A 12,275-nucleotide genomic window follows, 5' to 3' on the forward strand; every position below is an offset into this window, starting at 1 on the left:
CTGCTCTAGTGGAAGGTGTCCCTGCCCGTGGCAGGGGGTTGGAACTGGATGATCGTAAGGTCCTTTCCAACCCAACCCATTCTATGATTCTATACAGAAGAAACAGTTCTGGTGCCCTAAATGTTTATTTGAAAAGAAAGTACTTTTTACACCTCCTTAATTCTTTGAAGACTTGATCTGAGTAAGAAGGAATTTTCACTTTGCTTCTTGATGTGAATTTAACAACCCCTTCCCCAAGCCTTTGGAGGACGTTGACAGTGAATGGTCTGCTCTGTAGAGTGTTGTCTGCAGCACGTGTGCTGATAGAGGGACTTTTCTGTACAAAATGACTTGTGTGTGTTTCGTAAAATATGCTTTATTTTAAAATTAGGGCTTCCTGTTGCAGCTGTTCCAGGAGCTCTGAGTCCTTTGGCTATTCCCAATGCTGCTGCCGCAGCTGCAGCCGCTGCTGCCGGCCGGGTGGGAATGCCTGGAGTTTCTGCTGGTGGCAATACAGTTCTCCTGGTTAGCAATTTAAATGAAGAGGTCAGTGAAACCACTCTACTACTTCTTTTGCCCTCTTTAAGTCACCCTTCATTTGTCACTGTTTTATGATTTCTTTGCATTTGGCCTCTTACATTTGGATTTTAAGCTCAAAGTATTTTTGCTGGTTTTCTTTAGTAATCCCCCCCAAGTTAATTTGAAAGCCCTTCTTTTGTTTACCCAGGTAGCTAACAACTTAAAATGTCCTTTGCTAGTTGGCTGCCTATTTTTTTCTAAGAGCAATGTGGTAACTACTGCATGTTTGACCTTGGAATTGAAAGCTCTTCTTTTTGACACCTCTGCTTTCTTTGGCAATTATAATCCCGTCAACTGGAATTTTCTGTTTTGTTTCTCTTAATGGTTTGCTGTTCCATTCCATGCTTGTAGCTCACATTTGAAGGTCTTTAATTTATGTGAACTACTCTAACACGTTTCTCTTTGAAGGTTCTCCCAAAGATCTTGACGGGCCACTCTGCCAGGCTCTCTTAGTAATATTTTCCTTTGCAGTAACTAATTTGTCTCTAAAAAAAATAACAATAAGACCAAAAAAAACCTGGTGGCAAAGCATTTTCACCTTAACTGTATCTTTCTTGCTAACTCTGAAATCTCCAGGGGTTGATTTAGTTTTGCATTTTGACTGTCCTTTTACATTTCTTTTGATGGCTGTGAAAGCTGGTATGAAATGTGGGAAGTTTGTATCAGTCTAGCTGTTCCATTTTTAACTGGCCTCTGTCACTGTAAATCATGAAGCTTTTTTTATCATCTGGTGCTATTTTGTCATCCAGTCTTGCATGTGAAGATGTTTTTGGTCAGAGTGCCGTTTGGAAGGAGGTTTTGCCTGCATTTCATAGCCAGCCATGCTTACGCAGTTCAAGTTCCAAGTTGAAAAGTTCTATTGCATGCTCTTTTTATTTATTTTCATGTTGAGATGAAATGCTGTAGTTGACTCTTGATATGAATGTACTTTACCCATATTTGTCTTGGGTGACTACATTTTACTCAGTTTTTCTTGTACAGTACATAAACCAACCATTTTCTGACCAAATTCCTGCATTTCCTATGTACTGACCTATATTTTATTTTGTTTTTGTTCCCCACTTCCTTATTTTTTTTCTTCTGCATTGCTGTATCCCCTCCCCCATTTCATCCTTTTCCCTTTGTGTTCAACTTCCCTTTTCCTTGTCTTTCCCCCAACTCCCATCCCCTTCCCTGTCTTACCCTCCTCCTCGTCTTTTGTCTCCATTCCCTGTCTTCATTCCCTATGTTCATGCTTCTGTGCTTGAACAAAATGTTCCTCGGACCAACTTGCCCCAATTAACCGCCTTGAAACCATGATCCATGACCACCTCACCATTCTGCGGGAACCACCCTTCGTTATGGATGATCTGTTCATCTCCGCTCTATGTCTTACGCTGCTTGCTCTTCTCTCCTTCTAAAGATGGTTACGCCCCAAAGTCTGTTTACCCTCTTCGGTATGTTATTGTTAGCACTATACTTTTATTATTGGTTTGATTTTGGTTTCTTGTTTGGTTGGTTTTCTATTTTTTGTTTCACCTTAATTCTTATTTGTAGCTAGCACTTTGGCTTAAAGTTTGAATAGTAAATCTTTTTGCTATTTTTCTTTTGCTGTTGAAAACTCTCCATAGAACACAGATTGATTGATTTTTATTTATTTTCTTTTAATGCATGCTAATATATTTTGCATGGTCTTTAATTTAATATCATTCACATAGCTTTGAGGGTTTATCAGAAATGATTCTTTTCAAAATTCACTATTCAGAAATCTTTATCTCCTTTATTCATTTGTGAGAGCGTTGAGTTTGAGCGAGTGATCTCGTTGCTGTCTGAATGTTCCATTGATATGTCAAAGTGTATTACTTAGGTGACTGGCTTTAAAATGAACTTTTTCTTTTGGGTTACCTTTGACTCTGAAAAGGTGTTTATGGTGACGTGCAGCGTGTGAAGATTTTATACAATAAGAAAGACAGTGCTCTTATACAGATGGCTGATGGAAACCAGTCACAGCTGGGTAAGATTAGTTTTCCATTTCTATTCCCGTTAGTCTTAAGTGCTTGAAATTACACTGTGTAAAACGAGGTGAACTGAGCGTGTTCACGTTTGTGTCAGTTTGTCTTGTATCCTGGTTATCCCCAAAATCCATGCACTTGTATTCCAGAAGGTCTGCACAATAGCCTAAATGAATTCAACAGCTTAATTGCATGTGATAGACTTTCAGTAAAATGAAATATTCATGCAGATTCTGCAGAGCTGGAATCAATTCCTGCCTTTTAGCTCATTGACCCTTTGATTTGCTTGGGCGGTGGTCTTGGTTGCTTGGGCGACGTACCACAAGCTGTTGTAAAGTCACACTGAACTGAGTAAACCTGTCTTTTTCAGCCATGAGCCATCTTAATGGACAAAAAATGTATGGCAAGATAATTCGGGTTACCCTTTCTAAACATCAGACAGTACAACTACCTCGAGAGGGACTTGATGACCAAGGGCTGACAAAGGATTTTGGTAATTCACCTCTGCATCGCTTCAAGAAACCTGGTTCAAAAAACTTCCAGAATATATTCCCTCCTTCTGCAACACTTCATCTGTCCAATATTCCGTAAGTGCTGGCTCTCAGTCAGCCAGTTGTATTGATGTGAACCACAACACAGCCAACCGACTAACCCTGTCTTGCTTATGCTCGTTCCCTTTCTGTCCGCAGACCATCGGTAGCAGAGGAGGATCTACGCACATTGTTTGCTAACACTGGAGGCACTGTGAAAGCATTTAAATTCTTTCAGTAAGTAACTTTCCTGTACGTAGCTCTACCGAAAGACTTAAGTTGTGTTCTTGCAGCATGTCTTACGGGAAAGCAGACACTAGGAGAAACCCCTGTTGTGTTCGAGTTCCTAACACCGTTATTTTGTTTCAGAAGAGATCACAAGATGGCACTTCTTCAGATGTCAACAGTAGAAGAAGCTATTCAAGCTTTGATTGATCTTCACAATTACAATCTGGGAGAGAATCACCATCTGAGAGTTTCTTTCTCGAAGTCAACCATCTAAAAAGGCAAATTGGAAAAGGAGGTGTATTGCATTGTTTGGTGTTGTCACCTATTGACTGTTCAGGAAAGTGGGGACCAGAGTTTGTCTTCTCTTGTTTTTAGGGTTTTTTTTATTATTTTCTTCTCATGCTGTTATCATTCCTTGATTGTTTTAAAAACTTAAACCCTTCAAAGCAGTGATACTAACTGCTGGTGTTCAGCTGTTGTTGATAAACCATCCTTTTGTTGAAAAGATTTCAAGTTAATACCACAGGTTTTCAACTTAGTTGACGTACGTGCCTTAAAAAAGGAGAACTAGTACTGCTGGAATTGCATAACTAGTGAAAAAGCAAATTTGGTTGTCTGGGGCACATTGTTACATGATGATTTCAATATGTTTTGGCAGGGGTGTGTAAAAAGGTTAAGCTTTTGTTTCTCCTGCTTGATAGATTTCTTTTACCTGCTGGCTTGTCACTTAGTTTTCTTTTTAATTGGATAAGATGCATTACGCCGGAAGAGTAAAAGGACGTTACTTGATTTGCTACTGTTTTGCTTTGTGCTCATTTGCTTGGAAAAGGCCTTTAGTATTTCATCGTTCTGGTCTAGATTCAGTTCTGAATGTAGGCATTAGTTAAAATTAACAAGGTACAGAACATTAATTTCTTCAAAGGACAAAAAGTGACTTCTGTGACTTTGAGCCCTACGTGAAAAGCATTGTGGGATCTTAACCTTTTTGTACACACTCTTGTGGGATGTATCATATAAATGTCAGCACTAAGTAATGTCTTGTTTGTGGCTGAATATTTTTCGTAGATGTTTTTTGAAGTTGACATGACTTACGTGCATTTCAATATATATTGCCATCTTTAGTTTGTAATTAAGATATGGAATATGGTTGTGGATTTCTGAGCATGTACAGACTGGTCAAGCTAGTTCAGGAAATGGTGCATGTATTTTTTCAGTGAAGAAGAAAGTTTGCTGCAGAAGCTGGCAGGAAATTTTGGGGCAGTTTCCTCAAACTGACAAACCAGGTGGGACCAAAGTTTATGTGCCTTTAGTCTTAATTTACCTTGCATTGTAATATTCAGTTTTAATAAATCTCTTCAAACTATTTTGTATTTAGAAATCGATCTGACTTTACTATAAACATGGCTCAGAATCTACAGATCCAGTTAATTTGAAAGCAGTTCTCTGTCAGGCTGAACTGTTGTTACCTTGATTCTGTTTCAATGACCAATACTTTTTGGAATTGATGTACTTAGTTTCAAGATCCATAGATTCTGTTATCTATGTAGAGAGAGAAAAAAAAAGAAATGGTCATGTATATTTTCTATTAGTTGAGTTTTTACATCTTTAGAATTGTAAAATTCAGTCTAGTTTGAAAGTGGCACAATTAAAAATTAATTTTCTAACAAAGTTGGGAGGTTTGACGGTGGTTTAATTTCATTTTGTGTGTACTCTGCTTACCTCTGTAGCATGCTCAATAAACACTTCTGTAGCTCTGTATTCACCTTTTCTGTCTTTCTCTGCTGCTTTCTCTCTCTCCTCTTCTTTGTTTTTCACTTCTACTGTGCTTCTAAATTCATGTTTATTCTCTGCCAGGGTGGGAAAAGCATAATTCTCCAAAATACAATTTATGGCATTTTACCAAAATCTGATGCTGTGAAAAATACCAGCTCTTTATTTTCACAAAGATAGCGACCCCTTTGCAGGCATATGTGCATATGAAACATTTCCCACCCTGTTGTAACTTACTGCTTTAAAGACATAACTTTTATTGTAGTTTGTTAGCTCTCTCTTTCTATCTTTTTAGTTTTGAAGCAGATTTATGCACTAATAGATCTCTCAGGTTTGCCATGCTCTCTTGCTGCAGTTTCATCTCTCATTTTTTTTGTGTCTGCTAAAGGTTTTCTACTAATCATACAATATACTCATGGGCTACACTCACAAAGTTGGGCGCTTTTTTTAATGCTAGATAAGTGGACCATGCATATGTCAGACCAGGATATTTCACCTCATTGGAGACATGGGTTCAAATTGAATGTAAAAACAGTTGGGACACTTTGATAGTGTTTCTTCATATTACTTTGAACTGATTGTTGTGGGGGTTTTTTTCCCCCTCGATTAGCAATAGGATGAAAACTTGTACACAGTCTTCTTTTAAGAGTAACTGTATGATCCCAAAACATTACATTGGTAAAGGGTGTCAGTGTTCCATTCAAAGCATATCTCTGTCACTTCTCCAGTACGACTACTGCAGATTTATTGATGTCAGCTTTCTTTGTGACCTGATGCTACCTGTTCTTTGGGTTGGCTTTCAAATCAATAGCTATCAGCTTTTCAAAGGTCACGGTGCAACATAGGGGGCTTGCATTAGTCTTCAGTACCTAAAATAAAATACATTTATCAGAAATACACCAAAGATAGGACTTAAGTTATAGCGCAGTGATCACCCAGTCTGAAATGCCAGTAGAATCATCCATACCTGAAACACAGGAATCTACATCCTTTTACAACTCATGCACCCAAACACATTGATGTGACTGTCTCCCAGTTGACTTGATCAGTAGCTAAGGGTCTGGTAGAGCTGGTCTTTTCAGTTTTCCATCTATACAATATGATTTCCCATGTTTTGAGAAGTAAAACCGTGTCTTACTGCCTTTTGCGTATCAGAACGTGCCTGCATGTTTCCACTAGAAATGTGAACCTCGTGCCAGGCTTGTTTCCTTCAGAAGAAGTTTCTATACTTCTCTCATTTGGAAGAGTTCTGTGGCAAAAACCTCAAGGGAAAGAATATATATTGAATTTGACTTTTTTCTTTAAATCAATTCAGGAACTTTTATTAGGAGGTTATATTTGTATCAGCCAAAATTAAAAGCAATGATAGTCATGATTGTCATGAAAGCGTTTTTCACTCACTCGGTGAAGAAAATCACTGCTGTGGTATTGATACGTAGTCTTTAACGTGGGATCTCTTCAGAATATACAGGTTTCATATCCTAAACTGCTCGAACTTTCCAAACCTTGTTTTTCTTGAGACGGGACTGCATTTTGTATAGTAATTTGTACCGTTTTGTTGTTACCAAATGTAAATAAGTTTCTGTATTTTTAGCTCTTGGGAATGTGAAAATGCAAAGCATCATTTTTATTAAAATTTTACTACAAATAAGGTTCCTTAGACTAGATTTTTCTCTACTGGACCAATGACATCGGTTGGGAAAGTCCAAAAGTGATTCTTCGACCAGGTAACGTCCACTGGCAAATACAGTATAGAAGCGAAGTGAACCAGAGCCACTCTGACTAAAAACAGGGGCAAACCTTCAAATGTAAGTGAATGCACTCGCAAGGCTTTCATGTGTGTGGTGATTTCACGTGTTATTACAAGACACCTTTGCCCTGCAGGAGTAACAGCTCATGTGGCTAGTTGGGAATTGCCATTTTGGATGCTTTCCGTTAATTTTCAGTTCCATAGTAAGCCATCTTGCAAAAGAAAATCCCTTTGATTCATTGCGAGTGAATAAAACACTTCATTAGAGTGTTTTACAGCACGACAGCACCCATCAGGCATTTATCTGCAGTATTTAAGGCCTTAAATTTCACACCCTGGTTTACTCTAGCTAATATATCTTATTTTCTGTTTAGATAGTAAGTAGTCCTGTTGAAACACTAGAAGAAAGGCTGACAACTGTGTCTTTCTCTGCAAACAGGTATATAAATCCCCTCACCCATCTCAAGAAGCAGGTTTCCCAGTGTGAAATGTTCTACAGTGAGCAAGGCTTCTTACAAGGACTTCGTTGTGTTAGGTAGGGATAAGGCTGAAGCCTGGATCTGTTAGACCTGACTCCATTCCAGAGCGAGCAAACCTCAAGTTCAGAGCTTTGCTGAGGTGACCAAGTTTTTCTTTTAAGTAATTTCACCAAATACTCATCTCTCTGTGTAGGAAAGGCTGTGGGAAGCTGGGAATGTGGTCAAGATTCGAAGATAGGCTCTCCCAGGTCGTACAACACATGCAATATTTCTTACCTTCCTCATCTACACAGAGGACAAGGAGAGAGACTGATTTTTCCAGAACAGTGGGATTTAGCATCCTATCTCCTATCTAATAGGCCTTGGGAGAGTTAATCAGTGGACTAAAGTCATCTAACTGTAAAGGATGATCATCTATTAAAAGTTATTCGTAGTCCACAATTACCTTGCGAGAGCCCTTAACAAAGTCCCTGCCACACAGTAATGAAGCTTCCAAGAACTTCTTTAACTTGTTCTAATGTAAAAACTCATTTGGAATGACCTAATCTGAGGCTTTGGAGCTTTTTGGTCGCTACAGTGCACTTACACACGTCCACATGTGTGTTTGGGCTCTTCAGAATGGTGAACAAAAGGAGATGGGTGAGTTCCTGCTTCACCTTAAAAATACCATTTTTACTGCATGATGTTGCTGGGTTTTGGGTTTACTGAACTGGCACACATCGCAAGATTCCCGTTGCCTTGTTTCTCCCCTTCAGAGTTTACAGCATGTGATGTATCCTCTCTTGTTGAGTTCTGCACGCAGGCAGCAAAGGCAAAGCAAAGAACTTGATCTCTTCCTCTGGAAAATGGGAATTAAATGTGGATTGGCTTGAACGCCTCAAAAATAATAATAATAAACCCCCCTGGCTCAAAATAGCACTGCTATTATTGAAGAGTTCTGCATGTTTTATGAGTTTCAGCCCAGTTTCACAGGGAAATGAGACGCATAATTGCACTGTCTCCATGTGAATGTCCTCTTCCCTGGATAAACCCCATCTCCTCCCTCTCAGTCCTGCACTCTTTGGCTGGGTTCCTGTCAGAGAGGAGTTGAAGGACTCGTGTCCTAAGGTGTTACTATTTCTATGCTCATGATTAGTTGGCTTGCCTGCTCAGTCCTCCAGTGCTGTGGGAAAGGGAAGGAATAACTCTGCTGCTTCCTCTTTTGTTTTGGCAGGAATTCTTAAAGGAGCATGCACATAGTTCTCCAACAGGCAGCAGCTTGTGAGGTAGCAAATGTGATGGGGCCTGGGGATGCTGGGTGCAGAACACAAGGAATCAGAGGGACGTTTTGCAGCAGGAGCAATATTGGAGCATTGAGGGAGTTTCTGTAGGTTTAAGTTGTTTTCATGCATAAATAGCCCCTAAAAATTGTTGGTAAAGGGCGAGTTATTGGTTGAATCATTTGGGGAGGGTGGGTGTGATTTTACAAACCAGTCTGGTCAAAATCAGCTCATGAGGTAAATGTTTCACTTCGGCTCAACAGGTACAGAGGTGTCGGAGCTTGGGAATTGCATACGGGCTGCTGCGGAAGCTGGTTTTCCCTGGAAGCTAGAGAGAGAGAGACTGAAAGCTTGAAGCCTCCATCTAGCCCTAGGGTAGGCTACATGTCAGGGTAGTTTTGGGTGGTCAACACTGATGGCTTTCAGGCATTGGAACAGGCTGCCCAGGGCAGGGCTGGAGTCACCGTCCCTGCAAGTGTTCACAGCCCGGGTAGACGAGGCCTCAGTGCCAGGGGTTAGTGGTGGCCTTGGCACTGCTGGGAATGGTTGGACTGGATGAGCTTAAAGGTCTTTCCAACCTGGTTGAGTCTATGACAAAATGAGCTACTGGGGTCTGGGAAGAGATTTGTGAGAGGAGTCACAAGTGACACGTTAGAACTGTCATTTGCTGATGAAGAATGTCCCCTGTAAGATCTCTGACCCTGTGTATTCCATGGAGTGATGCTTCAGCATCCTTTGGGCTGACCCCATCCCCTTTAGTTCCTTAGTGCCCTGGGCTTGCCTCTCGCAGCATCCGCATCCCTTGTGGAGCCAAAATGATGCTGGACTATGTTCTTTGCTGAAGCAAGAGATGTTTCTTGGCAGCTGCACCTGAGGAACACCAGTAGATTTGCTGCATGTCGTGGGACATCAACTTTGCTGCTGCTTTGGAACAGTGGCAATCCTCAACTAGTAAATAGCTACAGCACTGTGGCAACAGCATGTTGTGCTTCATGTCTGAACGTTAACCTAAAGGTATTGCCTTTAAGATAATTTGGATATATATTTTGTGAACAAGGGTTGTGTTTCAAAGGGGGGAGGGTGTTTCCTTTTCCTGTTGATGTTTATAGAAAATAAACCAGAAGTCACCTTATTTCCCAGTTTTCAAGCAAGTTCTGGGAGATGCATGTAGTTCTCTGGCAGACCTTAACCTTTCTCTGGTAAGTGTTAACCACTTTGGTCAGAGGTGTGTCTAACCTGTTCTTTAAACTCCCAATACAGAAATGGCACGACTTCTCTCATCAGTCTGCATCACTTCTTTGCTCTACTATGTTAGACCTTAGGAAGAAGAAGAATGTTCTTGACCTGAACCTCTTGGAGCAATTTCAGTCCACTTGGGATTTTAGAAAGGTGATGTTTTCAAATTCCTCTTTTATATGCAGCTAGACACCTTCTTTGGAGTGGAGTTACTTCAGAATACATGGCTGGTTGCAGATGACCTATTTCTCATAGGTGGCTCTTCACTCATAATAGTTCTTAAAACCCAAGGTGTTTGTGGTGCTGTCTTGTTACACAGAGCAGCGTGTACTCTGCATGAATTGCTCTTTAGATTACAAAAGGAGAATGAGAATGGTAACACCAGGCACTTCTGCACTGCTGTGCATGAGCTCTAAATAGCTTTCTGCCTCCAGGTTTGAGTGAGTCTGTAGCACATTTTGGTCCACCAAGGGATGGTTGTGATTACCAAATCACCAGCCCTTATCCCTCACAAGTGACTTGAGTTACTTATAAAATTGAAGTCTATAGAATGCAAACGTTCTTACTAACAGATCAATATTGGCATTTACTTGCAGTTTTCTTATGGGTGCCTGGAAATGGTTAAAGTAGATCCTTTTCCAAAGCAAACGTGGTAAAGTAGAGGAACTTTTTTGCACAGACGGTTGGTTTGTGTGGCTCTGACGTGTAAATCCTACATTGGTGTCCTGGCTTCTGCTGTTACTGTGATTTTTCTGCAAGTTGCATCTGTGATTTCAGAACTTTTAGGGTATATGCTGTAAAGTGAAATTAGGGCTGTAGCAAGAAACAAGTAGCCCTAGAGAAATCTGGGAGCCCTGTTCTGAGACTGTTCCCTCATTGGAAATCCTTGGATCTTGGTGAGTCAAATTGATTTCAGCTTCACTTAGTATTTGGCACCTGCGAGAATCCTGAGTAACCCACATACTAAGACGGAAACTCTTCAAATGCTTCATGTTTTTGGAAATGCTTTAGGAACTGAAGCAATGTTATGCTTGGAATCCTTCTTTTACAATACAGAAATAATGACGTTATACTTAGTCCTGTACTTTGCAATTGGTTTTGGTACATCTGTCAGGAAATGTTACTTACGTTTATATCAGTAGAACTCAGTCAATGCAGAAGTCAATGAACTTGCAGTGGGATTAGTGCATGGAACAACAGGCATTAGCTTTCTGTGCTGGAAAACCTGAGTCTAGACTTGTGCCATTTAGGAGGTTGTATCTAGGCAACTGCTACTGAATGCTGAGATTCTCTCTTCTGCAGACATTGCTCTGCCCTGCCAAAACCCTGTTTCTAGGGAGAAGAAAAAGTTCATCCAGATGTAGTGACTGAGTGTGCAAGGAAAAGGAGACCGGGAGAAGACGAGGTAAGTGTTGAATTGCTGTACAAGAACTTCAGCTCTCCAGAGAGGAGACAGTAGCTGAGAAGCTTCCTCTGCACGTATCGGGTGCAAGGTGGCTACTACAGGGCAAGTGGCCTTGGAGCCAGGCACTTTCTGCACCAAAAAAAGGATTTTTGTAAGAATCCTTTTTCTTGCTTTTTGTAATTGCAGAAATGAATGTGCAGTTTGTTCAATGGCCACGGTTCATGTTTGTTCACCTGGTCGAGCAGCACTATGGGGATGAGCTGTGCAGCACCGGCCCGCTTCAAAACATCACCTGAGACACTGAATTCAGCTGAGACTTTGCAGACTGTTGGTTAATACAACTCTGACCTATCGCACAGAACCTCAGCATCCCTTTTTGTGGATCTCCTGAGTACTCGTACATCAAGCTGCCTTTCTCTGTCAGGTAGCAGCATGTGTCTTTACTACCATCCTATTGTTCAGACACTAACAGCTCCTTCTGCTGAGAGAGCTGATGTTTTAAACTGCTTGATTTATAGGAGTTACCAGCTTTGTTACTGACTTCCTTATTCTTCCCCTGTCCTTGGCAGTTTTACAAGTGTCAAAATGCCTTACACGTGTTAACATTTAACCACCTTCTGCAGTCGTTTCAAGCAGTAAGGGAGATGGAATAGTTACAAGATTCAAATAGTTTGGATGGCAGCTTGGTTCCCAATTTGAGTTTGGCTGCTTGCAGTTAGAAGATGATCTCTGACATTGCCTCACTGCTGTCATGGATTTCTGCGTACTGGACATGTAACAGTCAAACTTATGTTATTATCACTGGGAATAAGTTGTTGCTAAAATCCCCAAGGAATGGGTGACATTCCTAATAATTCCAATGCGTAAGTAGCTTAACCTTAGTAAGAGAAACTTGCAGTTTTCCATTCACATTCTGAGTATTTAGAAGCTGGTGTTAGGTTATCAGTAACTAAACCATTGGTGGCTCCTCCTGCGTGTATGCAGGGTGATGTATGCCTGATCTTTAGGAAGATGAAATCTGGTGAAGAAGTACTTGTCTTCTCCATAGGAATATGACACAAGCTGCTAA

At 40.6% G+C, this 12,275-nt stretch overlaps 1 protein-coding gene across 4 annotated transcripts in view; it reads left to right on the forward strand.

The window, feature by feature from the left end:
• Window positions 1–4,975, forward strand: part of PTBP2 (polypyrimidine tract binding protein 2) — a 42,108-nt gene extending 37,133 nt beyond the window's left edge. Inside the window, exons 8-13 of one of the 4 annotated variants that reach the window (XM_010013481.1) lie at window positions 386–525; window positions 1,961–1,994; window positions 2,459–2,551; window positions 2,920–3,136; window positions 3,239–3,316; window positions 3,449–4,975. In XM_010013481.1, the coding sequence (XP_010011783.1) occupies window positions 386–525; window positions 1,961–1,994; window positions 2,459–2,551; window positions 2,920–3,136; window positions 3,239–3,316; window positions 3,449–3,581 (695 nt within the window). In that variant the 3' untranslated portion in view covers window positions 3,582–4,975. Of the gene's footprint in view, window positions 1–370; window positions 526–1,960; window positions 1,995–2,458; window positions 2,552–2,919; window positions 3,137–3,238; window positions 3,317–3,448 lie in introns of all 4 variants that reach the window. The other 3 variants (XM_010013489.1, XM_010013497.1, XM_010013505.1) reach the window with 3 other exon arrangements.
• Window positions 4,976–12,275: the final 7,300 nt, after the last annotated feature.

Source organism: Nestor notabilis, unplaced genomic scaffold (assembly GCF_000696875.1).
Source record: "Nestor notabilis isolate BGI_N333 unplaced genomic scaffold, ASM69687v1 scaffold23450, whole genome shotgun sequence".
Classification (NCBI taxonomy): domain Eukaryota; kingdom Metazoa; phylum Chordata; class Aves; order Psittaciformes; family Psittacidae; genus Nestor; species Nestor notabilis.